The sequence below is a fragment of the Elgaria multicarinata genome, chromosome 1 (genome assembly GCF_023053635.1).
Source record: "Elgaria multicarinata webbii isolate HBS135686 ecotype San Diego chromosome 1, rElgMul1.1.pri, whole genome shotgun sequence".
Classification (NCBI taxonomy): domain Eukaryota; kingdom Metazoa; phylum Chordata; class Lepidosauria; order Squamata; family Anguidae; genus Elgaria; species Elgaria multicarinata.
Window position 1 is genome coordinate 142,864,789 of NC_086171.1, and position 26,876 is coordinate 142,891,664.

At 40.3% G+C, this 26,876-nt stretch overlaps 1 protein-coding gene across 1 annotated transcript in view; it reads left to right on the forward strand.

The window, feature by feature from the left end:
* The window catches only part of LOC134404352 (FRAS1-related extracellular matrix protein 1-like), a 122,094-nt gene that overhangs the window by 9,515 nt on the left and 85,703 nt on the right, over positions 1-26,876 (forward strand). Inside the window, exons 7-16 of the mRNA XM_063135082.1 lie at positions 189-320; positions 1,826-2,170; positions 2,575-2,717; positions 3,575-3,771; positions 6,228-6,318; positions 7,824-7,991; positions 12,232-12,440; positions 14,394-14,487; positions 15,345-15,597; positions 19,216-19,410. Coding sequence (XP_062991152.1) covers positions 189-320; positions 1,826-2,170; positions 2,575-2,717; positions 3,575-3,771; positions 6,228-6,318; positions 7,824-7,991; positions 12,232-12,440; positions 14,394-14,487; positions 15,345-15,597; positions 19,216-19,410 — 1,827 coding nt within the window. The remainder of the gene's footprint in view (positions 1-188; positions 321-1,825; positions 2,171-2,574; positions 2,718-3,574; positions 3,772-6,227; positions 6,319-7,823; positions 7,992-12,231; positions 12,441-14,393; positions 14,488-15,344; positions 15,598-19,215; positions 19,411-26,876) is intronic.

The following is a 26,876-nucleotide window of genomic DNA, read 5'->3' on the forward strand; positions in this document are numbered from 1 at the left end:
TGGTTTGAATGTCTTCTTGATTATCTGAGAAACTAAGTTCTATATTTCCACCACAATTGCATTAGGTTTTCTCACCTAGTGCAGTTTCTTACACAGAAAGCAAAGCCCAGAACGTCTTGAATACTGGATTGCTGTTTAAGCATACTATAAACCATATGATTTTATTGTTCTTAAAATGCTGTTTATAGGGCTCAACTTGTTGGAAGGACAGTCTCGTCCAATTACCTGGGAGTCTCTTCAGATTGTAGACAATGATAATCTTAGTGCTGTTCAACTCCTTGTGGTGGAAGGCTTGAATCATGGTTGGCTCACAGTCAGAGGTATGTTGCTTTATATAGTCCAAATTATTTGTTATCATTTGGGAAATTAAAAATTAATAGTTTCTGCTCAATTTTCTTTCTCGATAAGAAGAGTACAAAATAAAATTTGAGCTATTCAGCCTTTTCCTTGAAATAAAATAGATGGTCTCTGAGGGGACAAATGCATGCCCTTTGCTAGATGTGGAAGAAAAAAATTAGATATCATGAAGTCTTATTCTATTCAGAAAACTGTTTCATTAGCTCCAGTTTACATATATGCCACGATACTGTGATGGTGCAATCCTATGCATGTTTAAACATAAAAAGTCCTACAATCCTAGTATCCCTCCAGCCACCACACACACACACACACACACACACACACTTACTTTTTTTTTTGGCTGAGGTTGAAGGAAAAGGAATTGAACCAATAAGGGCAAAATTAGGGGGAAAGAGACAAAGTTAGTATGAGATTTTTTTGTGAAGGAAGTAAAAGGGGAAAAAAGAAAAAAGAATTGGGACAGGGATCAAATTAAACAGGGTGAACGAGCATGATGTGTAACAGTCTATAGTTAATCACCAAACTTATTCTCTCAATTATTGTGTGTAAGGCTCCATTTCCCAGGAGTAAGCCCTGTTGAACTCAAAGGGATTTACTTCAGAGTAGACATGTATAGGATTACACTAGTAACTGATGAAGTAATTAAACTGAAACATAAACTGATTGCCTTTGCAACAAAACTGTCAAGATTCTTCGTCCAAAGTTTAGATTGGTGTTGTTTATGATTGAGGTGAGTATTAGAGAATGGAGAGAGAAGAAAGGGGTTGAAAGAGATTTATTCTAAAAAGAGAACATGTGTTCAGGCTAGTCCTGAGACACATTTACAGTAACTAGAAGGGAAGATAGAAGGGGTCTATCTGGAGCTGACAAAGTAATCACACCACTTTGAACACTTCATGCCCTTAAATCCTGTTTCCTCCTGGAACAGGCTTGCACAATTCAAATAAAGACATTTAGTAACTGTGGAACTTAGTGTTGACTATCTCTTCTGGAAGGAACAAAAATAAAGAGTAATCATGAAGGGGTTCAAAAGGGGTTCCTGGCTGCAATCCTTTCCACTAGTTGGCCAGGGAAGGTTGCCCTACACAGCTAGGACTCTGACCAAACAAGTTAAACATTAGATCAAATTATACATAGCATAGAAAAGGGGAACAGTGATGGTGGTCAAGGTTACCATTTGTAGTAACTCTTCCAAAAGACAGATGGGGGTTCAAAGATATCTTATGTCAAGTAAAATATATTATGTAAAATCCGTTCTAAGAGTATGCTATCCCATCTCCCCAATTTTGTTGCAAAAAGCTGAGATAAACCACAACACCATAAGGCATTAGGCACCTGGCACTTTGTATTGAATAGATTAAGTGAGTTAACCTGAGTACGAAGAGTAGGGTGCCATCTTGCATGGAATATTAAATGTTTACAAATATGTGAAGAGCTGTTGTTTTTCTTCTTTGGTTTTGTATAGGGAACAAAGGCTTCAAGTTTGCAGTTCAAGACCTTAGAGATGGAGTTGTCCATTACCATCACGATGACAGTGACACAATCAAGGATGACATAGTCTTCAGAATCTTTGATGGAAAGCACAGTCTTAGGCACAAATTCCCTATTAATATTCTTCCTAAAGATGACAGCCCACCATTCTTGGTGAACAATATTGTGTTTAAGCTGGAAGAAGGGGACACAGTTCTTATTGAAAATCATATCCTTATGGCCTCAGATTTTGACTCAAGTGATGATTACATCCTCTACAAAATATCCAAGCCACCACGTGCTGGAGAACTTATGAAGCAACCCTTCTCAGATGGACCAGGTAGAGCAAAGATGTTCATTGAGAAGAAGATACAAATTATGCAACAAAATAGCTAGTTATATCTCAAACTAGATAGGTGCTAATCTATGAAAAATGAGGTGAAAATGTGAAGTAGAAATAAAATCATCATGCAATAGGGTGAGATTAGAAGGTAATGCAAGAAGAAGCCCTAGTTCAGTGATAAAATATATGCTTTATAAACAAAAGATTAGTTAAATATGAAAAGGATCTTGACAGAAAGAATCTGGCTCAGACATAGGAGAACTGATGCCAGGCAGAGTAAACAATATTAGGCTCCATGACCAGTGATCTGATTCCATTATGAAGCACCTTCATATGAAGAAGTAAAATGAAGTGAAATCTTTTCTGCAAATGGTTTTTTTTCTCTCTGTTGGATTCCCAAGGCGTTCCTGTCTCCAGCTTCTTCCAAAGAGATCTTTTCCATGGTCTCATTTACTATCATCATTTCGGAGGAGAAATTTTCCAAGACTCGTTTGAGTTTACCTTAGCAGACAGTCAGGAGCCACCTAACCTTTCGGATTCTCAGGTGCTTTTTTTCTTACTTATTTGAAAAGGAAAAATCCCAGAGTCATAGTACTGGGCAAAAGAAGTAGGGTTCTAAGGCAGATCTCTGCATTTTCTCACTACAAGAAGAGGGTCAAGCTGAAAATGTGGATGAAATGTGACTCTACATCCATAACAGGGAAGGGTGAGCTCCTTCCTTTTAAACATGTGGCATTTCTTTCATCCAGCCATCTCCCTGCAGGGAAAGCAGCAGGAATGGTCTCTTTCCCCCTGCCCCCTCCAAAAGCTCCAGAGCTGCAGGCAATGTGGCTGATGCCAGCTGTGGTGGCTCTGATCCTGCAGCTTTTCCCTCCTGTTTCCTCCATCTAATATAGCTACCATCTGTGTGTTGCAGCAGCCTGCCTGATACTCCCCAGCTCATATCTGACACTATCCTAGTAGCAGTTTTAAACAAAGGCGTAGCCTGCCCTTTACAGGGCCATGTGTGTATTTCTGCTTGCATCCCTAGTATCATATTTGCCATTCCCAGCAGAGAAGAGGATTTCTATGAGAAATATCTTAATTCAAAGCCACGTTATCATTCATGCTCTTTCTTCTCTTTGATTGCTAGTTGCAGTAGCCTCATAGGCTTCCTGAATTATTAATCAAAACAATTCCGAATGTGAATGAAAGGCAAAGATTATGGGTTGTTCCATCTTCTTATTGGAAAGACTGTAAACATAAAATTACCTGAGTTCATGATAGTTCATTTATACATTGTATGGTAACTGATGGTTCATAATGAACTTTGCTTGTAATGGTAGGAAGATGTTGTCAAGTAGTAAACGATCTGATATTTTTGGGAGGCATATAACCATAGATCTTACAATTCTCTCATAGATTGTGATGATTCACATTATGCCAGTGAAAGATCATTTGCCAGAAGAAGTACCTGGGACAACAAGACACCTTGTGGTCAAAGAAACAGAAATTGCACACATCACAAAGGACTACCTCCATTTTACAGATGCTGAATTGCCGGACAACCAACTTATGTATACAATTACAAAACCCTGTTTTGCCCCCACTTCTCCTGGGTATGTGGCCCTAGTACAATCATGAGTGGTGGTGCGGGGACAGCATCAAAGGGTGTGTCTAAACAAAAAGGGTATCCATTTGAGTGTGTGCTAACATTATACAGTATCTACTTTCCTGATTTAATGCTAATTGTAAAGCAATTTTCCCCTTTTTTAAAAAAGGGATTGCTATCCTGGGGAAATTTCACATTCCCTAATACAACTGCTGGCACCCATTTCCCTCTAAAAGCAGACCTGCTACCCAGGAGTGGAAAAGTCATTTTCCCTCTGACTAGAATTCCTGGTACTAGCTCCTGCTTGGAAACCTTTGATTGCTCAGCCTTTTTCCTTAAGAGCTTCATTGCCAAAGTGCTGCTCGGTAAAGGACGAGTGACACAATTAGTCAATTTTACCTCCTTTCCCCCTGAAACTGTAGCAGGACCAGCTGCAGTAATGAAGGAAGGAGAAACAACCCAACTTCAATTTTTCCATCAAAAGTAGTATGTTTTATATTTAAAAGAGATATATTGATGGGCTTTCCCCCTTATCTCAGCAGTCTGGGTAGAGTTCAAGGCAAAATGAAGTAAATTGGTGGCGCTTGAAACTGTAAACAGGACTCACTGCCATTTCAACTCATTCTAGGAACTCCATAGTACACCAATGATTTATTAGGACAGGGGATGGTGAAGAAAATGGAGGCTATGATTCTATGAGGCCACATTTCCAAACCAGCATGGACAATAGCACTACATCAATTTACACATCTGAAAGAGATGTACTAAAATTGTGACAGATGAGGCTGGGGTGGGGAAGAATGCAGTGGTCTGGGAAGAACATCATCTCAACTGTTAGCAATAAATGGTGTCTATGCTGGGGTGGAGGTAGGAATCTGGTGGTGAAATACTCAGAGACTCCTGTGATATGTAAAGGGGTAGGCAACATTTTGTGAACCTTGCAGAGGTCTTTGGCTATTGGGTGCTATAGAAATGTAATAAATAAATACATAAATAAATAAATATGCAGGCCATGGACCACATGCAGCCCCTGCTGCCCCCACCATGGCACGAAGAAAATACCCCCAAAATGACTACATTAGCACTATAAAGTGCTAAACGGGCCAGATTTAAAGCTGTTACCCACATAGTGTTCTGTAGCCATTATGAAGCACTAACAGGGCAACTTTAGTTTCAAAATGAGCTAATTTTGAACCATGTAGCATTCTGTAGCCACTACGAAGCACTATTTGGGTCAAATTTAGCTTTGAAACAAGCTAAATTTGGCCCATTTAGTGCTCTGTAGCACTAAAGCAGCCATTTTTTTGGTTAAACCTTTTTTGGGGGTGTCCCATAGCACCCCAGAGTTTTGGTCTTGGGAGAATCTATGGAACATAATGGCCCCCAAAGTTGCCCACCCCTCGGTTAAAGGGTAATAAATTTAATAAGACATGAAGTTTTATGAGGTAAAGTCCACTTTAGCAGCTACATGGTGCACTGGAAAGTTGATAGTCATTAACTCTGTCTGGACCATATATTATATCACCAATGTTTTGTTTTGCTATTTAAATTTGCTGTGTAAAACCAGTTTTCTTTTGCCATACCCCTGTGTGTATGTTAGGGATGTCTGACACCCAGAAATCTAGCCTTTTTGGTGGTTGTTGGACCTTCGGGGTGCCCTGACTTGGCTTGTGTTGAGCCAAGCTGCACAGTTTCCCCGACTTTCAGGGACTTTTAACACATTTTTCCCTCTTGGCCAAAGGAATTTGCACAAACTATGTCAAATTGTGCGAATCTGCATAATTTGTGTAAATGTTCTTTTTACACAAAAATTTATGGTGTCGAGCTAGGTGGTGGAAGATGTAATGGAGTCCAGGGTGGGGGGCAAGCAATAAGAACTTGCTGAGCTCTATTCCTCGCCTGGATTCCTCCAACATCCCTAGTGTATACAGTATACACATACTACCGTATTTCTTCGATTGTAAGACACCATCGATTGTAAGACACACACTAATTTCAGTACTACCAACAGAAAAAAAAAACCTAAGACACACCCATGATTCTAAGACGCACCCCATTTTTAGAGATGTTTATATGGGGGGAAAAGTGTGTCTTAGAATAGAAAAAATAGGGTAGTTGCTAGGCCACTTCATGCAGCTGAATAAACGGCCTTACCTTTTAAAATATTATATCCCAATATGTGTGTTTAAGGGGTGTAACCATGGGTATATATACCAGCAACTCACACTTCTATGCATTTGATGAATTGGAGTATACTCCACAAAATCTTACACCATAATACATTTGTAAAGCTTTTAATTTATTTATTTATTGCGTTTCTATACCCCTCAATAGCCGAAGCTCACAAGACTTTGTTTTTTTCCAATATTCTGTGTTACTATTATTTTTCATTGTCTACTAATGCATGTGTACTGTTTTAAAGAAAGTAGATAGATAGCACCATCTTCCTCTCCTGTTTTATAGACTTTATGATGCGGGAAAGCTAATTTTCACAGACAGCATAAAAAACGATGTGAAAAATACCCCTGTTCCTTTGTTGTCATCTTTCACACAGGTAAGTGAACACAATAATACTTGTTGCTTTGTGTTATGTATTTGGGGATGGAGGGAAGGGGCAGTGACTTTCCCTACTAATGGGCCCATCCTTTACAAATGTTTTCTCCCCCCAAAAAGCATAATTGTGGGCCTCAAGATTCCTGGGGCCCACTAGAACCCCAGTTTCTTGGGGGTCTTGGAACCATACTTATGCTATTGTCTAATGAAGGTCATAGCAGCAGTCATCTTTGAGGGGAAAGGAAAGTGGGCAGTGACTTGTGAGGGGTTTGCAGGCTTCATTGAGTTGCCGACCTGTGTTTCCAAACAACATGGAGCAAAGAATAGTCCTGGGCCGGATCTACACTATTGCTTTAAAGTGCTTTATAACAGTTTTATAGCGTTTTAAAGCAGTTAAAGCGCTTTATAACTGTTATAAAGCGCTTTAAAGCAGTAGTGTAGATCCGGCCCTGAGCTTAAAATGAAGTAACTTGGTCTAGATATGGCCCATGGTATCATAAGGTGAAATTAGCAGGGTCATGCTTCCCCTCCTTCTCCTGGCACAGGTTAGCCGTATTAACTCAGCCTCAGGACCAGACCTTTTGCCCACTACCCCCTAGCAATGGGCATTGAAAAGAAGGGGGCTGCTGTAGTCTTCAGCTGCATTGTAGGTCCCAGGAGCCCTGGGGAATGCTAGAAATGCAATAAATAAATAAATAAATAAATAAATAAATAAATAAATAAATAAATAAATAAAGTTCATTCCAAACCATAAACAGAGGCTAGAAAAATAATTGATCACTGATTCCCAGGCTTTTCAATACATTTAATGTAACAGGTTGTGCTTTTTATACTGTATTTTGTATTTGTGCTTTTAACCTGTTGGTTGTTTTATCATGGTTTTAATTTTTGTGAACTGCCCAGAGAGCTTCAGCTATTGGGCGGTATAAAAATGTAATAAATAAATAAATAAATAAATAAAAGTATTTTATTTGTGTATTTCATCTTATTCTTCTAAACCTCCCTGGAAACTCTGCTGAAGGATGGTATATAACACTTTTCAATAAAATACAATAAATAAACAAATGATATGCGCTCAACCTGATCTTCAGAGAGGTTTAGTCTGGAAGTTTTAAAATGGGAAGTTTGTACTCTGACTCCTCATGTTCAAACTTTGGGCACATTGCTGACCATCACAAGGATTTGAAAGACAGGGAGAGTTGAAATAGCCTAATAAGCAAAGTCCTTATGCTCACTTCACAGAGGTACTCTGTAACTAAAGCAAGGGGCAATTAAGCTGAGGCCCTTCTATGGAACATAGTTGAATACTCTTCTGGCCTGTTGTTTAGCCTATCGTGGTTGCCTTCTCTCAAATTACATAGTAAGGGAGTGATATATGATGGATAGCCCTAAGGAATCAGGTGGCTGCAATAGCTGCTCCTCATGCATTATACTCTTAGTATGCAAAGCAGAGAATGAAATTTATGGGTCTCAAGCAATGCAATCACTTTCTTTTCCTCCTATCAGCATGCTGTAACGCATATGAAAGTGGCATACATGCCCCCGTCGATGGAGATGGGCCCTGACCCATTGTTTATACAGTTTGAATTCTCTGTCAGTGACCAGCAGGGAGGAATGATGACTGGTCTCCTCTTTAACATCACAGTGACGCCTGTGGATGATGAAGCACCTGAGGTATTTATCAAGAATCCTAATTAACTGTTGCCCTGTGATGTTGTCTTAATGATTTTACACTGTAGATTAGAGCACCCAAAATGCAACATGGTTGGTTTACTTGAACAAGGATAATAAAAGTTCAAATACATCTGACTCTGCAGTCTGGTAAAATATTGGTATATTGCATTCAGTGAGATACATGCATTATGAAAATAAATGAAATATATGCACATGTGCTTTATTGCCATTTATTCTCCTTCGCACTAGAGATGTAGAATTGTGGAAATGGCAGAGTTCAGAAGCTGAGCCCAACCTGCTCTCTGAAGCTCATGTTGGTTCATAATTGCTTGGCACTAGCCCTCTCACTTGCCAGTTGAGAGAGGAGAGGGGCTATAACTCAGTGGTAAAGCAGTTACTTTGCATGCAGAAGGCCCGAGGTTAAATCCTGGCACCTGGTGGTTCCTGGTGGTTCCACATGGTTCTATGGTCTGATGGGAGTCTATCAGGAGAAGAGCCTTCAGTGTGGATGCCCCCTTCCTATGGAATTCCCTGCCTTTGTAGGTCAGGCAGGCGCCAACCTTGTATTCCTTCAAGTGCCTCCTTAAAACATTGTTCCAGGAAGCTTTCCCTCAATGACCAACCATGGTTTTATTTGCAACTTGTTTCTTTTAAAAATGTATTTTAATGCGTTTTATTCTGTTTTTACTCTTTTATTCTATTGTTCACCAGTCCAAATTTCTTAAATGGGGAGTGGTATATAACTACTGTAAATAAATAAATAAATAAATAAATAAGGAAGTTCTTGAATTAATGGTGGGAACTTTAGTTTGTTTTTGGAGGTTTGTAATTATTCCTCCTCATCATGAGCAAGAATGAATATATATATATATATATATATATATATATATATATATGACAGCTCCTCAAGATTAGGGTAGTTAAGATATTCTGCATTGTTCCTCTCTTTACAATGAAGCCTTCTGTTATTTCTGGAAAATGTAGCCTTTTTTTCTTTTCATATTCTTTTTTACTTACTAGGATGAATAAAAACAAAATCCCAACTTTATTGCAGAGAGATGGAAACTTTAGAAGAACTCTTGAGAACTCTGACAGATTCTCAGCTGTCATGTCCTCTCTTTCCCACTCCAAGTGGAATAAGTTAGAGAAACTGGTAGACAAGAGTGGTGACACTGCTGGGGAATCTCCCAAAGCTGGGTCTTCCTAAGCTTTGGAGAATTCTCTGCTAATTTTTGGAAAAAGATTCAGAAATCTTTGAATCGAGATAGACAGGTTTCAACCACTTCTTCTGGAGCCCACCTCTCACCTTCTGAGATTTTATCAGCTGTTGCCCACACATTTTCAAAATAATTGTCATCATTGCTGTAAGTGCTAGAGCAGTGGTTCTCAACCTGGGGCACTCCAGATGTGTTGGACTGCATCTCCCAGAATGCCCCAGCCAGGCTGGGGCATTCTGGGAGTTGTAGTCCAACACATCTGGAGCGCCCCAGGTTGAGAAAGGCTGTGCTAGAGACTTGGGATTTTAAAAATGAAAATTCAGACACTCAAGCTGCTAAACTGAGCATCCAGAATGAAATACTTCACTTGTGTAGAATTGCTGAAAACATCTACCACCAACCTGCATGGATGCCCAAGTATTTAAAAAAATCTGTGCCACACAGATTGTACAGTAATGTTGGCCCTATTTTCATGCATTGCTCATCTGCTCCCACTCCCATGCACACACGCTCCGTCTTCCGGGCACTCTTACTAACCCTGCATTATTTACTCTTTCTGCTCACAGATTCTTCATTTGGAAATATATCAGAGTAAAGTTCATTGGGTTATTTGCTGTGATTTCTTTAGGCAGTTGTAGCAAGTGGAAAGATTTATAGTGTTAAATTATTGATGCTATTCCCCAAATACTAGTTAAGAGTTTGTTCAAATGGAAAATGGTGTATTCAATTTCCCTCCTTTTTCCCCCCTTAAAAAAATCTTTTGAAAAGGCTCTTTCTGGAGCCATTTTATGAGCTGATTCTCTCAAAGTCATACTTCTAACTGTGCCCTTCTGGGCTTCAGTCACACAAATTGTTCATTATAGTAGGTAAGCTTATTTCCCCCAAATCCATAAGCTTTTAGACTTCAAAAACCACCACATGGGAAGAGAGCATTTCACATGAATTAGAAAAGCTTCTTTGCTATAGTATTAGGGCACAACTTAGAGCAGCTTAAGTTCTGAATTCAAGATATCTGTACTTCAAGCTTCTAGCATTTGCTTATTTTCTTTTTTTCTGTAATACCTGGGAAGTAGTAATCTTTCCTCCTTTTAAGGAGGAGGCATCTTTCTACATAATCTTCCTTGTACCTCAGTGGGTAGCCTGTGGTTTTCTTTTGCCTTCTTACTGTCTTGGTACCTGTTAGGAGATGATGATATAAGGATAGAAGATGCCAAATGTTTCCTTTACTGTTTGACTTGGAGGCCAGGAGAAAGACAACCAACTCTGCATTTTACATTATCAGTATATGAGATTGCTCTATGAAAACAGTATTTCATGAGCAATATGATGAAAACAAGTACATCTTAATGGTTTTCTTCTACCTGCTGTTTGATTAATGACTCGAGGTCAGATGTATTATGGCTCACCTGCTAGTGCTAAATGCCTTTCCTAAAACGATTGCCCTCCTGAGTAAGCTAGCATCCTTTTTAGTATAGGTTTTCCAGCTATAGTTTGAAGATAATGGTTAATCTTGCCAGCTGGCTGTAAAGATCCAGGACATGGATTCATTGCTCTGTTGGATCCAGCTTACACAAACTATTAGCCTGAAAGCCTTCTTGAACAGTACTTGCTGCTCAGTTGCTCAATCTTTTCTAAGTTTACTACAAGCTTGAAAGATGGGTTTATGGTAAGTATTGATTTCATGATAAACCAGTAAACTTGAATTCTTGACCATGACTTCACATCCCGGCTAAGGGCCTACCACAAAATATTTTTATGGCGGCTTCATTCACCATTTTCCTTTTGGAAAAAAGTCTTTGACATTCTTGTGCAAAACTCAACTTTGGGGGAAGGACCAAAAGTAGTACTAGAATATAGATGCATGCTTATGAGCTTTGATGCATAAGGTTGTGTATTTAGCTCCCAGCATCTCATGTTAAAAGGAAGTCTAGTAGCATAGGTAGGAAGACCTAAGCCCTGGAAGGCCATTGCCACTTGGACTAGACCAGCAACCTGACAGAGTAGAAGGCAGCTCTATTCACTGTTCTATAGGGATGACATTAGATGGTGTATATACACACACACACACACTGTATTTTTATTTCATCTGGATGGTTTTCAAAGATCAAATTACTTGTATTTTTAAAAATATTTTAAATCTTTGCATTGCTGCTAGGATATTATATATATATTACTGCAGTGTAAACGTTTATATTGTATTTTATTGTGTTGTATGTTAAAAATGACAGTGTAAGAGAGCTTCGGCTATGGGGTGGCATATTGTGGCGTTACCCCACAATTGAGTATCTTGCATATATCTAGTTTAGTATGTCAGTTGAGTATGGAATGTTAGAACAGAGTGGTTGTGGTTTGTGATGTAATAGGTAGGGTGTGGGAAGGAGTATATAAAGAGTGACTGAGGGGGAGGAGCAGTTAGATTGTTGTTGGGCATGGAGATTGGAATTGTTTGTGGAGTGAGAGGAGATTAGTTACTAGGGATCTTTGGCTAAAACCTATTTTGGTTGCCTCAATAAATTTTGATTGATTGATTGATTGAGTTGCTAGGGATTTAGGATTGGTGTGGAGAAAGGGAGGTGGTTGGTGTGTGGGGAATTTGGATTAGGCAGGATTGGAAGCATTATATTTTCATTTAAAGCTTTTAACATGACAATAAACTTATTATTATTTTGTTAGCTACTAAATACCATGTGTCAGCTTGGCATTACCTGCCTCACAGTTATAAAACACTCTCACCAGAATATACCCATACTACATTTAAAAACAGATCCTGTATTTAACCTGTTTCCCTCATAGCTAGGGGAAAGGTTTTATTTAACTTCAGGTTTTCAAGTGGTGATGCATGGCCTGAAAAGGGTTTATGCAGCGGGCCTAGTATAGGTAGGTGTAATGTCGCATATATAAATGTAATAAATAAATAAATGGTTTTAATTCCTTTGAACAGCCCAGAGTGCTTCAGCTATTAATATTGGCATGCTGTTTCTTATAGTGCTTCACTGCACTTTGTGAGCTTATGTCTGTTTTAGATTTTCACCAATCATCTAAAAATAGAGGAAGGAGCCAGTTCATTCATCACAGAAGAGCACATAATGGTAACAGACTTGGACACGAAGAACAGTGATATTCAAATTGAACTGAAGAAGTCACCTTTGCATGGACACATTGAACTGCATGGAGTTGTTATGCTGGAGGGGGAGACATTTACCCTTTGGGATTTACACTCCTCCAATGTCCGGTAATTTTTTTAAAAATTACATTGCTCTTGACTTAAACCAATAATAGAACCCACTTGGTATTTAGTAGTTTTTCTTTAAAGGAGTATAGTGTTTACTATTATTTTTTAGAACCTGTGTTAAACATAGGGGATTATTTAATATCCTCAAATGTACTGATGTGTCATGACACAATGCCTAGAGTATAGGGCTTTGACATGGAAAATCATGGTTCAAAACTTCAAATACTCATTGGGTATGTATTTCATTGGGGACCTTGGACATGTCACTAAGCTGATTGAGATGGAACTTCTACACAGGTTTTGGCATTATGTGAATGAACATTGTGCCTACTTGCTCCTTCCTCTGGTTACCTATTTAGATTCTCTCTTTAGTTCAAGCTTCTTGGCAAGCTATATTTTACCTGTATGAGACAGGCAAACTATGATTTAAGAAGACTGTAGCTTTTCCTCAAAAGATTGGAGGAATCTAAGGAACTGTGCAGGCACAAAGGTTTCAGCAACAGTGATCAAGAATACAAACGTAATAAATAAAGAAAGTTATTGTCACATCAAAGAGCCATTTTTAACAAATGCAAGCAATTGTGTCCACTCTGATATGCCCATTTAGTTTTTTTGGATGTCAGCTCATTAGGCCAGTTTTAAAGCTCTTCCCCATTTTTAGTGATGTCTTCTCAGGTGAGTTCCAGGAACTGTTGTGGGGCCGGAAGGGAGTGGGTAGAGGCAATTTGCTTTAATGATGCTTTGTACTTGTTGAAATGTGGGTTGTAGTAGTTGATTCCTTTTACATTCTCCTCCAAAGAGTTCAAAGTGATGTACATGGTTCTCTCTTCCCTGCTCCATTTGTCCTCACAACCCTTTAAGCTGTGTTAGTCTGATAGACAGTGACTGCAACAAGGTCCCTTGTTAAATGGATAAGTGTGATCTTGGTCCTAGCCCAGCATTCTAACCTTTAGATAACATTGGTACATGGTTTTGTGGCTCTATATGGTGTACTTTGTATAAATCTATTAGCTGAAATTAATGTAAAATAACCCCAATTACCTAGATTAGTATCTTATCAAACCTTCCATATCAGCAGGTTTGCTGAGCAATTCCCCAAATAATCCCTCTGCACTGCAGTTCTCATTGAGTGATGACTCACAGGTCAATTGGTTCCCAGTGCCCCCTTGCAAACTGAGAATGTAATACCTTGAAGCACATCAAACGTACAGCTGTGGACTGGTAGGTGCTCCCAGATGAAGGCTCCTGGGGCTACCAATGAGAAGGCATTAGGCAGCTATTCCATCTTTCCTTTCTTAGCAAACTTTTATGGTAATAGAAAAGTTGGAAAAAGCCGGGGACGCACACAGGAAGATTATGAATGGAAGACAGTGAGATCTGAACATCCTATTAAATTTCATGAATGAAGCAGGGTGATGGTGTGACAAAACCCTTGTTCTGGAAGCACTCATAGACAGTGAGGGGAGATTAGTAGCTGAGAGAAATCTTTCTTGGAGAGATGCTTCCCTGCCATTACTGATCTTCTAACTGAAGCAGCCCAAATATGCTTCTAAGAGACCCCAAGGTTGCCCAACTCACTGTTTGAAATAATGTCACTGATCTAGTCCTCAGTTATCAAATCCTTCCTGTTATCTGAATTTGTTTTATGGCCCCCATGTAGATGCAGTCACAGTAAGCCAACAGCTGTTACTTCTCTCTGTCTGACTCCTGTCCAAGAAAAAAAATGTATTGTGGTCATTGCCATATTGCCATATCGCCAGCTGATGTAACTCATTTAGTGTCACTGAATCCCACTAGAACTGAACAGATTCTCTCAAGTGGAGATGTGGCCAAGATCCAAATATGTTAAGGCTATGAGCTGTAAATATGGAAGTTGATAGCCCTTGTTCTTACCCAGCTTGCCTCGAACTATAATGAATGAATGCCCAACTTCTCTATAATTATGTTTAAAAGGTATCAGCACGACAGTTCAGAAAGTCTTGAAGACAGTGTCTTATTTTCAGCAACAGATGGATTAAACACTGCAGATGGAATGTTAAAAGTACAGGTAATAACAAGCTCAGCAATATACTTTATCACAGGTATTAATCACAATCTGGTTTCTTCAGCTCCACTAAGTAGATTTTTAATTGCTGTTAATCTTCTCCTTAGATTCTCACAAAGATCTCTGTTTAGATTAGGCCTGACACTTGGGTGAAATATTTTGGGGATAGCGTTAGGTTAACAAGTAAGGAGCAAATGAGCCATGATAGCAGTAGATCTCTGCATTAAAATTAGGTCTGCTGCCAAACATATAAAGTGGGAGGATTGAAGCGTGGGGTGACCGAAGGGGCATTATGATGGGGAGAGATTCCCCAGCCTTTGCTTTTCTGCCCTGTAACTGGTGAGTCCTGAGTATTCATTTTGTTTCCTGGAGGGGCTCCATATTTTTCAAAGTGTGAATGAAATTATTAAGCTGGCTTGCAAATCTTAGTACACTTAAGTGCATGCACAGAGATGCAATGCCAATATAACCTGGCCCAGTATTGACAGGGTTTGGATATAGCTATGCAGGGCTTGCTCCCTGTAAGTCATGTAGCTATTGGCACTTTACACAGGGGAAATGCCAGAGCCAATATGGGCTGTGCTGTATGCATGGTCTGCCTTTTTAGTGCAAGTAGCAGGAGCTGGATGGCAAATTGCTGGCGACAAACTGTAATGTTGATCCAAGAATTTATGCAGTGGGGTCTGTGGACCAACTGGTCAACATTCCAAATTTACCCATTCAGTGAAAGCACACATTTGACAAGTTGCAGCTCTGAAAGCCATATGTTCAGAATGTATAGATATGCTGGTTCACGACATGAGGACAATCTACTGGCCTTCCTTCTAGCGATGACTTATGTCTTCTCCTTTTCATTCAAGATCATACCAGTTAATGATGAGCCACCAGTGCTCCAACCTGGATTAAAATCAAGTCTGGAGTGTTTTGAGGGAGGACAAGTCATCATCACTACTGAATACCTGTACGCAACAGATGCTGACAGTGATGACTCCAGACTCACTTACATGATTGCCAGGGCTCCAAAGCATGGAGAAATTCAAAAGGATAACCTTGTGGTGGATACATTTTCTCAACATGACATTATTGAAGGATCCATCTCCTATGTACACACTGGTAACTTGCTGCAACTGTCTTTAATTTTAACAGTTTCTTTTAGGGTCCCATGCACTTTACTAAGTATACCTTCTCGTGATTCTTGTTTCAGCACAGGCTATTTTTTTCAAGACCACGTAAAGATGGAGCATGTGGCTGGCATAACCTAAGAACCTGCTCCCAATGCCATTTGTGTAGTAAGGTGCAGAAGTTCCCCTATGTGCTTGAGTAGCCTGCCCCAAATGTGAAGGCTGGGTCACAGAACTAGAGCTAGTAATTAGATGCTCCCTTGTGCCGATGCTAGGACACTTGCAAAAGGTATATACATTGTTCCACGGTGGTGATCCATGAGGAAAAGTATAGACACTGGCTTGAGTGAAGTGTCATAGACAACCTTTTGGCATAACCATTTGGCTTGTTCATTGCAAATGTCCTTCTGTTTCAGCTATCTTACATTCAACAACCTAAGACAAAGCATTCCCCCAAACATATGTCAGTATTGTGATGTGTTCATCACAGTTATTTTTTGCTAGTATTGGATAGCTAGAAAGGAGGGATGGGATAGATTTCCACTCAAATTTGGACAGAAGCTCCCAATTTAGGCAAAAGCCTCCAATTCATAGAAGGGAAGGCTAAAAAAACAACCACCCACCTCTGTCTCACTGGATCTGAGGAGCATTGAAATGAAGTGATTAGAGCTGTTGTCCAGGCACCTGTCCTTCACTGGACCTTCCATTGTGGAAGGGAGATGTGAAACTATGCAATGTGCCGGTAAACCAAAAACACCTGCCTCCTTGCTGTGGAGTGAATTATGAGAGGCTTTTATGACTGTTTTGGAAGCTCTGGTGGAGCAGAAGGATTTTATACTATTCCCTGCCAAATCCGACAGAACCGAAGTGGGTGGCTTCACCTATCCCTACTAGAAACTTTACTTAGCTAGAGCCATTTCAATTGCTTTAGGTGAGAGCCATGTTTGAACAAATGGATCAAACTTAAGAGAAATGAATAGGTAATGTTGTGTCAAACCAACTTCTTAGAACACAGTGGTCCTGTTCAGAAGACACCTTAAACCATGGCTATAACCATGGTGGTTAAGCCAGAAAGCCAGGCCATGTTCAGAAGACACTTTAAACCATGGCTTTAACCACAGTGAATAAGGCTTTTTGCTTTATTAACTATGGTTAAAGCCTTGGTTTAAGGTGTCTTCTGAACACAGTCTGGCTCTCTGGCTTAGCCATGGTTTAAGGTGCCTTCTGAACAGGGCCCGTGGGGTGCTAATTTTATATCTGCATGCATATTATTCCAGCAATGAAGATGGATTCCTAACAGCACCAGTGACTGGAGTTGAACTTACTTACCTCTCAGGTTTTTTTGTTTCTTCTATTTTTAAGATTTAAGCATGTGAACAATTTTTTTCCTAGTGGCTACACAGTGGTAAGGATATTTTATAGATATAATAGTATATTATACAGCAGGCAGCTCTAAAGGAACATGCCTAGGAATGTGAAATAGTTTCTTGAATGCCTTGCCTGAAAATCACCTGGTCAGCATCTTTAGCTACTGATGAACCTTTTATTAAAACGTTATGTGTGTGCAATTCAGCGAGAGTTGAGCATTTTAAATCCCATTAATATCAGTTTCAAGAATTAAGTATCTTTAAATCTTTCCAAGTGAAATCAATGGGGCGTACCTCCTTTAAAATGGGCTGGATGCCTTCTTATGCCTGTCAGCACTTCAAAATGTGATGTGTATTGTGGCCATAATGATGGGCTGTAGTTGAGTGGTTGTGCCAGTGCCAGCCCAATTTTGTTTTCTCGTTGTCTTTGCCCCATCATTCTTGCTTCCATCCCCCCTCCTCCTCTTCCTCATTTCCTGGGATCCTCCCTTTATCTCCTTCCCCTCTCCCCTTCAGTCATACTAAATAGTGGCTGATCCCCATGACAATGTTAACAGGCTAGCCACAAAATGGCAGGCAACCTATGGAAACATGTCCATGTTTAATGAGCAGAATTTGCTCTGTGTGTGTGTTTCACAATGCAACATTTCTTCTTGCTTCTTACGGCTCATCTATATCAAGCAGGATATTCCACTATGAAAGTGGTATGAAAGCAGTATATAAAAGGCAGGAGCCACACTACTGCTTTATAGCAGTATTGGTGCACTGACAACTGTTGGGGCCCATTGACACATACCATATGCCACTTTCATAGTGTTATATCCTGCTTGGTGTAGATGTGTCATGGGCTCCAACAGTTGTCAGTGCACTTCAGAACCACTATAAAACAGTAGTGTAGATCCTGCAGTGCACTTCAATACTGCTGTAAAGCAGTAGTGTGGCTCCTACCTTTTATATACTGCTTAGATACCGCTTTCATAGTAGAATATCCTGCTTGGTGTAGATGAGCCCCTGGTGTCCTGCACTGCCACACATTTATCTTTACAGTGCTGCTACTGCTCAACAGATTTTCAGTTCATCAGATGAATTGTCACACCAGAAGCTTGGAGTTCCAATCTGTTGATATCCCTTTTAGATTCAGAACTTACCTGGTTATGTGTCCTTGTCTCTCTCCTGTCATAGCCACAAGGACAGCGGCTCTTCTGCTGTGTTCTTTCCCCTCACTCTCTAACAATTTATCCTAGCAACTTAAAGCACTGCTGATTTTACACAAATATTCAGCCTGCTGACTATTTCCTCTCCACCCACCCCAAGCTGTTGTTAAATAATGTATCTCTATCCTGAGAGCCACAACCTCATGCTTCAGATGAACGTGAGGTCCTTGGTGTGCTGGCTTTGTTTTCTGAAACTGTACTCTGTGGGGTCCCTGGTGCATTGTCATTTCCTGCAGTTATTCCTTGTGTTCTTAAACATAAAACCGTCTTTTTAGAAATGGGAGAGGGGAATTAACTATTTAACTGATAACATACTTTATGGAACTACGTTTTACAGTGGATTGGGTTTTGTTTCTATCCCCCACCTCCAGTGTATCCTAATGTATGCACTGTGGTATATAAAAGCACATCACACAAAACCTTTTCCCTCATTCTTCATCTAATGATCTGTTTCCATAAAGATGGTTTATTTTAAAATGTGCATTGCAATAGACAGCTGGACAGCCATCTGTCAGGGATGCTTTAAGGTGGATTCCTGCAATGAGCTTGGGGGTGGACTCAATGGCCTTATAGGCCCCTTCCAACTCTACTATTCTATGGTTCTATGTACATCATTGGCTTTGATTGTGTTTTGTTCTCTAGACTGTGCACTGATCATAGGGATAACTATTCAAATGATGTATGTTTGCATGATGCTAAAAGTAGCAGCTGCTTTGACATAAATCAGGGGTGGGCATTAGGTAGAACTCCAGATGTTTTGGACTTCAACTGGCCAATGGTCAGGAATGCTGGAGTTGGAGTCCAAACATCTAGAGATCTACTTCCTGCACACTCCAGCCATAAACAGTGATGACAAGATTGGCTACTTATATCCACCACTTGGTGAGGCTGCTTGAGAAATGGTTACATTTTCTTTCTAGTGATATCTCAGACCTTTAAACCAGTTCCTTGTATGGTTTTCATATTTGTTTGAAAGAATGGTAGCTGCTCTAGAGCTCCTGAATTTGTGTGTGTATGTTTGTTTTCTAGGAGGAGAAATAGGGTATAAATACTTGAGCGACAGTGTAACTTTCGTTATCTCAGATGGAGAAGCTGGACTAGTGGACGGCTGTTGCAGTGATAAAAATTTCCCACCGCCTGTACCTCTTCATCCCAATTTACCAGTGTATGATCTGAACATCACAGTGCTACCCATTAACAATCAGTGGCCGACCATTCAAATTGGTATGTATTTGCTAAACTGTTCATAACTTTTGAAGGATTAAGGTTAAAACACTAATGTCATCCTTTTGTGATTCAGATTACCCAATAAAGAGCACAGCATGCTATCTAGAGCTGTTGAGATTGGTGGCAGGGTTGCTGTATGATTCAGTGGAATGTGGATTGCAATCAGAGCATTTTCTATGCACAGCTACATAAATTGGACAGAAATGGGTGGCTTTTAGAAATCCTGGGGCCAAGAAGGAGGTTTTACCAGCCTCCTCAATGTACACCGCAGATAGATTTCAACTGCTATTTAAAAATAAAACAAAGAAAACCACACACATGCACAATGCTTGCAGCCATCCCAAATAGGCCTACAAGACAGCATGAAGGCAACATCCTTTCCCATAGCGTGTCCCTAAAATCTGGTATTTATTTATTTATTTACTACATTTCTACACTGCTGAATAGCTGAAGTTCTCTGGGCAGCTGGCAACAATTAAAACTATAAAATACCAGACAGTAAAAGACAGGTGATAAAATACAATATAAAAGTTTAAAAGTTTAAACTAAAATATAAAAATTAAAAAAAAAAAAAACACCCTGTGAACACATCAGTTCTGCATACTATCTTGTTATCATTCGTATGTTTTCAATGGGCTATCACTCAAGGTGTCTTTCTTGAGTAGTAATAGCCAGTCCAAACTCATCCATGTGCACACACACACACACACATGTACACATACACGCACACTGAATTAGGATTTTTGCCATACTTTACACTTACGCTGAATCTCACTTGCATTTTATTGCTCAGGAACAGATAATGAATCCTTGAGTCTGGTTGTATTGCTGTCTGATTAGGGTGACCATATGACCAGATTTGCCTGGTTTTGTCCGGGTTTTTGGTGACAAATTCGGGAGGGGGAGGGGAAATCCGGATTTTTTCAATCTTCCCCAGACAAAGAGCAGCTCTAATGGGAATTAACAAAAATGGTTATAACTCTGTCATTTTTAAAGATAAAGAGATGAAACTTCGCACCATGATAGGTTTTAGTTAGAGCTTTAGCCATACCAAATTTGAAACAGATTCATTTATCCATTGATTTTTTAGGAATTTTTTAAAAATTGAGGTTTTAAAATTATTATTTTTAAAATCGTCATTTTTAAAGATAAAGAGATGAAACTTCGCACCATGATAGGTTTTAGGTAGAGCTTTAGCCATACCAAATTTGAAACAGATTCATTTATCCATTGATTTTTTTAAGGAATTTTTTAAAAATTGAGGATTTAAAATTATTTTGTAGAACAGATTTGTCTTAAATGTATGCTGTAAAATCAGACATGTGACCAAGGCTATGTTTGGGTGGGCATGCCCCCTTGGTTCTAGACACCCCCCTTGGGGGTCAACCATGTTGTCCTCCTTTTTGGTTTCCAAAATATGGTCACCCTATTATTATTATTATTATTATTATTATTATTATTATTTATTTATATAGCACCATCAATGTACATGGTGCTGTACAGAGTAAAACAGTAAATAGCAAGACCCTGCCGCATAAGCTTACATTCTAATAAAATCATAATAAAACAATAAGGAGGGGAAGAGAATGCAAACAGGCACAGGGTAGGGTAAACAGGCACTGGGTAGGGTAAAACTAACAGTATAAAGTCAGAACAACAACAAGTTTTAAAAGCTTTAGGAAGAAGAAAAGTTTTTTTAGCTGAGCTTTAAAAGCTGCGATTGAATTTGTAGTTCTCAAATGTTCTGGAAGAGTGTTCCAGGCATAAGGGGCAGCAGAAGAAAATGGACGAAGCCGAGCAAGGGAAGTAGAGACCCTTGGGCAGGCGAGAAACATGGCATCAGAGGAGCGAAGAGCACGAGCGGGGCGATAGTGTGAGATGAGAGAGGAGAGATAGGAAGGAGCTAGACAGTGAAAAGCTTTGTAGGTCAACAGGAGAAGTTTATATTGGATTCTGAAGTGAATTGGAAGCCAATGAAGAGATTTCAGAAGTGGAGTTACATGGTCAGAACGGCGAGCCAAGAAGATGATCTTAGCAGCAGAGTGGTGAACAGAAACCAACGGACTGATGTGAGAAGAAGGAAGGCCAGAGAGAAGAAGGTTGCAGTAGTCCAACCGAGAAATAACCAGTGCATGAACAAGAGTCTTGGCAGAAGAGACAGACAAAAATGATCGAATCCTGGCAATATTATACAGAAAAAATGACAGGATTTAGCTACTGCCTCAATATGAGGAATAAAGGAGAGCGAGGAATCAAATATAAAGCCAAGACTACAAGCTTCCTTGACTGGAGTAAGTGTAACATCATTGACAGTAAGAGAGAATGAGAGATGAGGAGAAGGTTTAGGAGGAAAAACAAGCAATTCAGTCTTTGCCATATTAAGTTTCAAACGACGATGAAGCAACCAAGCTGAGATATCTGAAAGACATGCCGAGATGCAATCGTGAACATCAGGAGAAAGATCCGGAGATGAAAGATATAATTGTGTATCATCGGCATACAGATGATATTGGAGGCCATGAGATTGAATAAGATTACCCAAGGGCAACATGTATAAAGAAAACAACAACGGACCAAGCACCGAGCCTTGCGGAACCCCTACTGAAAGGGGAAAAGAAGAAGACGAGCTGCCATTAGCCAACACGCTGAAAGAGCGACCCGCTAGATAGGAGGCAAACCAGTTATAGACAGAGCCACAAAATCCAAGGTCATGAAGGGAATCTAAAAGAAGATCATGATCAACCGTGTCAAAGGCTGCAGTTAGATCAAGGAGAATAAGAACGGAATAATGGCCTTTAGACTTGGCAGTAAGAAGATCATTGGTAATCTTAGTAAGGGCTGTTTCAGTGGAATGCAAAGGACGGAATCCAGATTGAAAAGGATCCAGAGCAGAGTTACTAGAAAGAAAATCAAGACAACGAGAGTAGACCACACGCTCCAGGATCTTTGAAACAAACGGCAACAAAGAGACAGGATGGTAGTTAGGCAGAGATAGCCTATCAAGAGTAGGTTTCTTGAGAATAGGAGAGACTGTAGCATGTTTAAAAGCAGAAGGAAATGAACCCGAGGACAGAGAAAAATTAATAATATGAAGCAAGGAAGGGAGGATAGCAGGGATAAGATTAATACAGACGCGAGAAGGAATCGGATCACGAGAACAAGTGGAAGGCTTCGAAGAGCGCAGTATTGTAGACAGTTCATCAGCTGAGACCGAAGGATACGCAGAGAAATTTGCAGGAGGAACTGACAGATGAGGAACAGGAACTGGAAGAGGAGCAGAGCTGGCCAGATCAGAGCGAATAGTTTGGTTTTTAGCATTGAAAAAAGAGGCAAAGTTATTAGCAGACAGAGAGGCGGGGAGGGATGGTGGATTAGGCTTCAGAAGAGAATTGAAGGACGCAAAGAGCCGCTGAGGATGTCTGATAAAATAGGGTTGTGTCCTTTCCAAAATGAAATGTAGTAATGTTGCATTGGTTAAACCTTAGAAATCAAGGTAAATACAGCCCCAAATCATCGTATTGGCAATGACTATGAACTGGTACTAATACAATCTGAATCTAACACTAGACAAAATTAACCCTCACGTATGCCTATTTAAGAGATGTGCACTAATTTTTCTATACAGGGCAATTTGGGATTTTTGTACTTTGAATCCAGATATTCATCTGGATCCATTTCCAACACAGATGTTCAGAAGCAAATCTTGAGCATTAGATATGCCTCTATAAATTCAAGTGCAAAATATTCAGATCTTCATTTTACTGCCAGGAGCTAAGTTGGAGCACGGGGTTCTCTTTCGGTCTACCAAAATCAACAAAGTATCACTGAAAATTCAATACTTAAATATTCAGTTGATAATTCTGAAACCTAAACATGAAACTAGCTAATAAATTGGCAGAGAAAGATTTTGATTTGCAAACATAGAATTGGTGGTGTTTTGTTTTTTGCTTGTGTATTCATTTGTTGTTGGACATCTTGGATTATTTATCTCATAGTATTTCAAAACAGGCAGCATCTAATCCAATTTATCCTGTTTGGCAAAGGGAGTATCATCAACAGTTAAAAAACAAAACTTCAATTAACTAAGTGTTTGGCCTACATTTCAGTATAGATAGACATCTAGATTACTGAATTTCTTGGGAGTATAGACAGGAGGATCAGTATATTTCTGGTTGGTGCTACTTTCTCATGTGTTCACTCGCATGTGTTCCATCATACTTCTGCATTAATTTGCATCTTTAAAATGCATGAAAATTCACATTTAAACACATATTTTGAACTCCCCCCTCTCAAAATACAATTTTTTTTAAAAAAAAATCATATTTTTTTGAGCCTAGAATTGTGTTGCAACATTCAGATAAGTCCGAAATCTGATGCATAACTACATTCCAGTTCAGTGTTTTCCAACTCAGTTTGTATCAGAATTCACAGGGTAATCTTGTGGGATGCTCCTTTCTCAATACATGGCTCTGAGGAAGGACCCTTTACAGGCAGGCATTTGGGTTTGGCTGGCTCTCTGAAGAGCCATGCCAGCTGCTTTTTTCTGGCCTACACAGCTCTTCACAGAGCCTGCATGAGGGTAAGCCAGAGAGCAGGTGACACTTCCAGAGAGAACTTCTGACCCTGTTATCCTGCTGTGGCAAATGCGGAAGTTAGGCAGTGACTGGGGTGGGTGGGCTTGGTAAAGAGGCAGGAGCCCACAATTAACCACTCCTCCAGTAACACTGCCTGAAATTGGGGATTCACCCTGCCTCATGGGACAGCTGGCTCTATCTCTAGTGATGGTCATTCTCCTAGTTTCCCCTCCCCCACAGAAAAGGGCTTGTGACTTGCACTCTGAATTGTCACATATATGTACCATTTCCCATTGTTTCCCAATCCAAGAAAAATGGGTAATGTTCCATTTAGCACAATACTGGCCCCATTCAGAAGACACCTTAAACCAGTGGTTCTTAACCTTTTTTGAGTCATGGACCCCTTTGAAAATCTGGTGAAAGCTATGGACCCCCTCCCTAGAAAAATGCACATAAGCACAACTTTGCATGCAATGAATATACTTTATTTTATTGAAAATTGATTTCCTCATACAGTGTATGACATACACAAAGTATGAATAAATTTATTTGACTTTCATGGACCCCCTGAAGCCTATGTCCATGGATCCCAGGTTAAAAACCCCTGCCTTAAACCACGCCTTTAAGCACAGTGGTTAAGCCATGCTGTGTTAAGAAGACACCTTAAACCATGGCTTTAACCACGGTGAATAAGGCTTTTTGCATTAGGCCTCAGCTAGTCCTATAGGTCTAGCACGACGGAGGGGTGAGGATCTCGTGATATTGTTATTGTGAGATCTCCCCCTCTTTTTACATTTGGCTTGTGACAACCTCAGAGGGAAAGGATGTCACGCCCACCATTTTGTTTTTTTAAAGAAAACAGAAGCAGTGCACGAGCGCTCGTGTACTAAAAGGTAGGGTTTTTTTAAAAAAATATATTTTCCCTAGTCACCCACCCCACCCCCGATGCAAGCAGAGCTCCTGTGCCCCATGCGCGGCTCCCAGCTCCTTGCAAGTAACCGCGAAGAGCTGCAACAAACCGCAACACCCGCCCACACGTTCCGCAGTCTCAGGATCATCCCGAGACTGTGGAAAAAGTGGGCTGAAAGGGAAGAGCGATATCCCTCCCTGCTCCCGGGATCCCCTGTGCGTCATGTGGATGCACAGGGATGATCCTGGGGATAGCCCCAGGATATCGCCCCATCTAGCTATGGCCTTAGTCATCATGGTTAAAGCTGTGGTTTAAGGCATCTTCTGAATGGGGCCATTATCAACCCTGGCTGACAATGGGTCTCAAACCCAGGTCTCAAGACTCCTAGGCAGAGGTCTTCCACACACAGACGCACACACACACACTGGTGAGCTATGGAATTTCTGCCTGCCTATCTAGGTTATGACATAGCATTGTCTTCATATTTTCTTTCTGAGCTTCACATTGGCAAGGCACAATACAACTGAGAGTGGAAGGTCCATAGCTCCAATAGAAGGGAAGAACTTGGAAAAACTCAACTGGTGCGGAAGAGTGAGCAAGGTCACTGGCAACACAGCTCCACTGCATCTGTGCAGGCAGTCTCTTGGCACAAGGAATTTAGCATCATGATATTTTGCAGTTTTTTGTCATTGCCTTATTCCTCTCCAATTTTGTAGTTCCATTTATTTTAAACTAGATTACTTCATTGCTTAGTAATGAAACAAAGATGTCATTTCTTGACTGACTAAATGCAAGTCAGTCCTTTAATAGAGAAATTAAATGTGGTCCCCCCTGTCAGCGTAGGAATCTTGCTATCATGCCTGTCTCCAGAGAGAAGGGGCATGGTCTGTAGCCTAGAGCAGGAGAAATTATTGTTATTGTGAGAGGAAGGTGAAATAACAAGACAGACAACAAGGTTGGAGTTAAAGAGGGCCACATTTATTTATGAGGATTCAGTGAGGAAAGATGGAGGCGGGCATCCTATCTTGGCCAACGTCTTGGCCATAATTGGGATAGGGCGATCCATTCTTATCCTGACAGGTGACGCGTGTTCTTTGCCACCCATTAGGATTCCCCTTTTGGGGTAGGTAGGCCTTCCGATGTCACTCCCCCTCATGTTACAAAACTCAGAGTGAGTAAGGTTGGCCTAAGAGGTAAACCTTCTCCCGTCACCTGGTGCCACAGGACTCCCAGGTGAGGGGCTCAGGTGTTACCAATCACCTCAACAGTGCCTTATGAATGCTCACCAACCTTATTCTTGCTCCCGATGCCCACATGCCTGCCCATTCAAATGTGACGAAATAGAACCAAATTAACCTATTAATACACCCTCACAGTGTGAAGTAGGCAAAAAAACTCCCAAATAAAAGGAATTTGAGAGTTAAAAAATCCTACTTGGCCCCCTAAAGGGCAACCAGCAAACCCACACTGTTTACAGGGAGGTAGGGAGGGAGCTGCAAAAATGAAAGCGGAGCAGAGGGGCGAGGTGAAGCCTTAAATAATGCAGCTTGCCCCTCCCCGCATCAGTGGCACCACCACTGGTGGTCAAGTGTGATCAAGTGCCACGGTCCCGTTCGCCTCCCGTGCAATTACCTCCCCACGCCCATGCATGCAGGGTGTAGTGGTGAAGGCTTTTTGGCTTGTCTCAAGATCAGGGGCAAAAAGCTTGGTTAATATGCAAGTATAGCTTTGTTAAATGTAAATTTCTTTCAAATCAGTGAACCAAGTTAAGGTAAGCAAACTGGTTAGATGAATGAAAGCTAAAAATGAAAAGCTTTCTTAAGGGATTCTAGATTTAAAGTATATATGGGGTTATGCTGCCCTGCTTTTCAAGTTCACAGTTTCAATGTTGGACAACTAGAAAAGTAGGTAAGAAGGTTACAAACTAACTGAATAGGAATTGTCTTGGCGTAGGAGACACAAAGTCTCTGGAAGAAGGG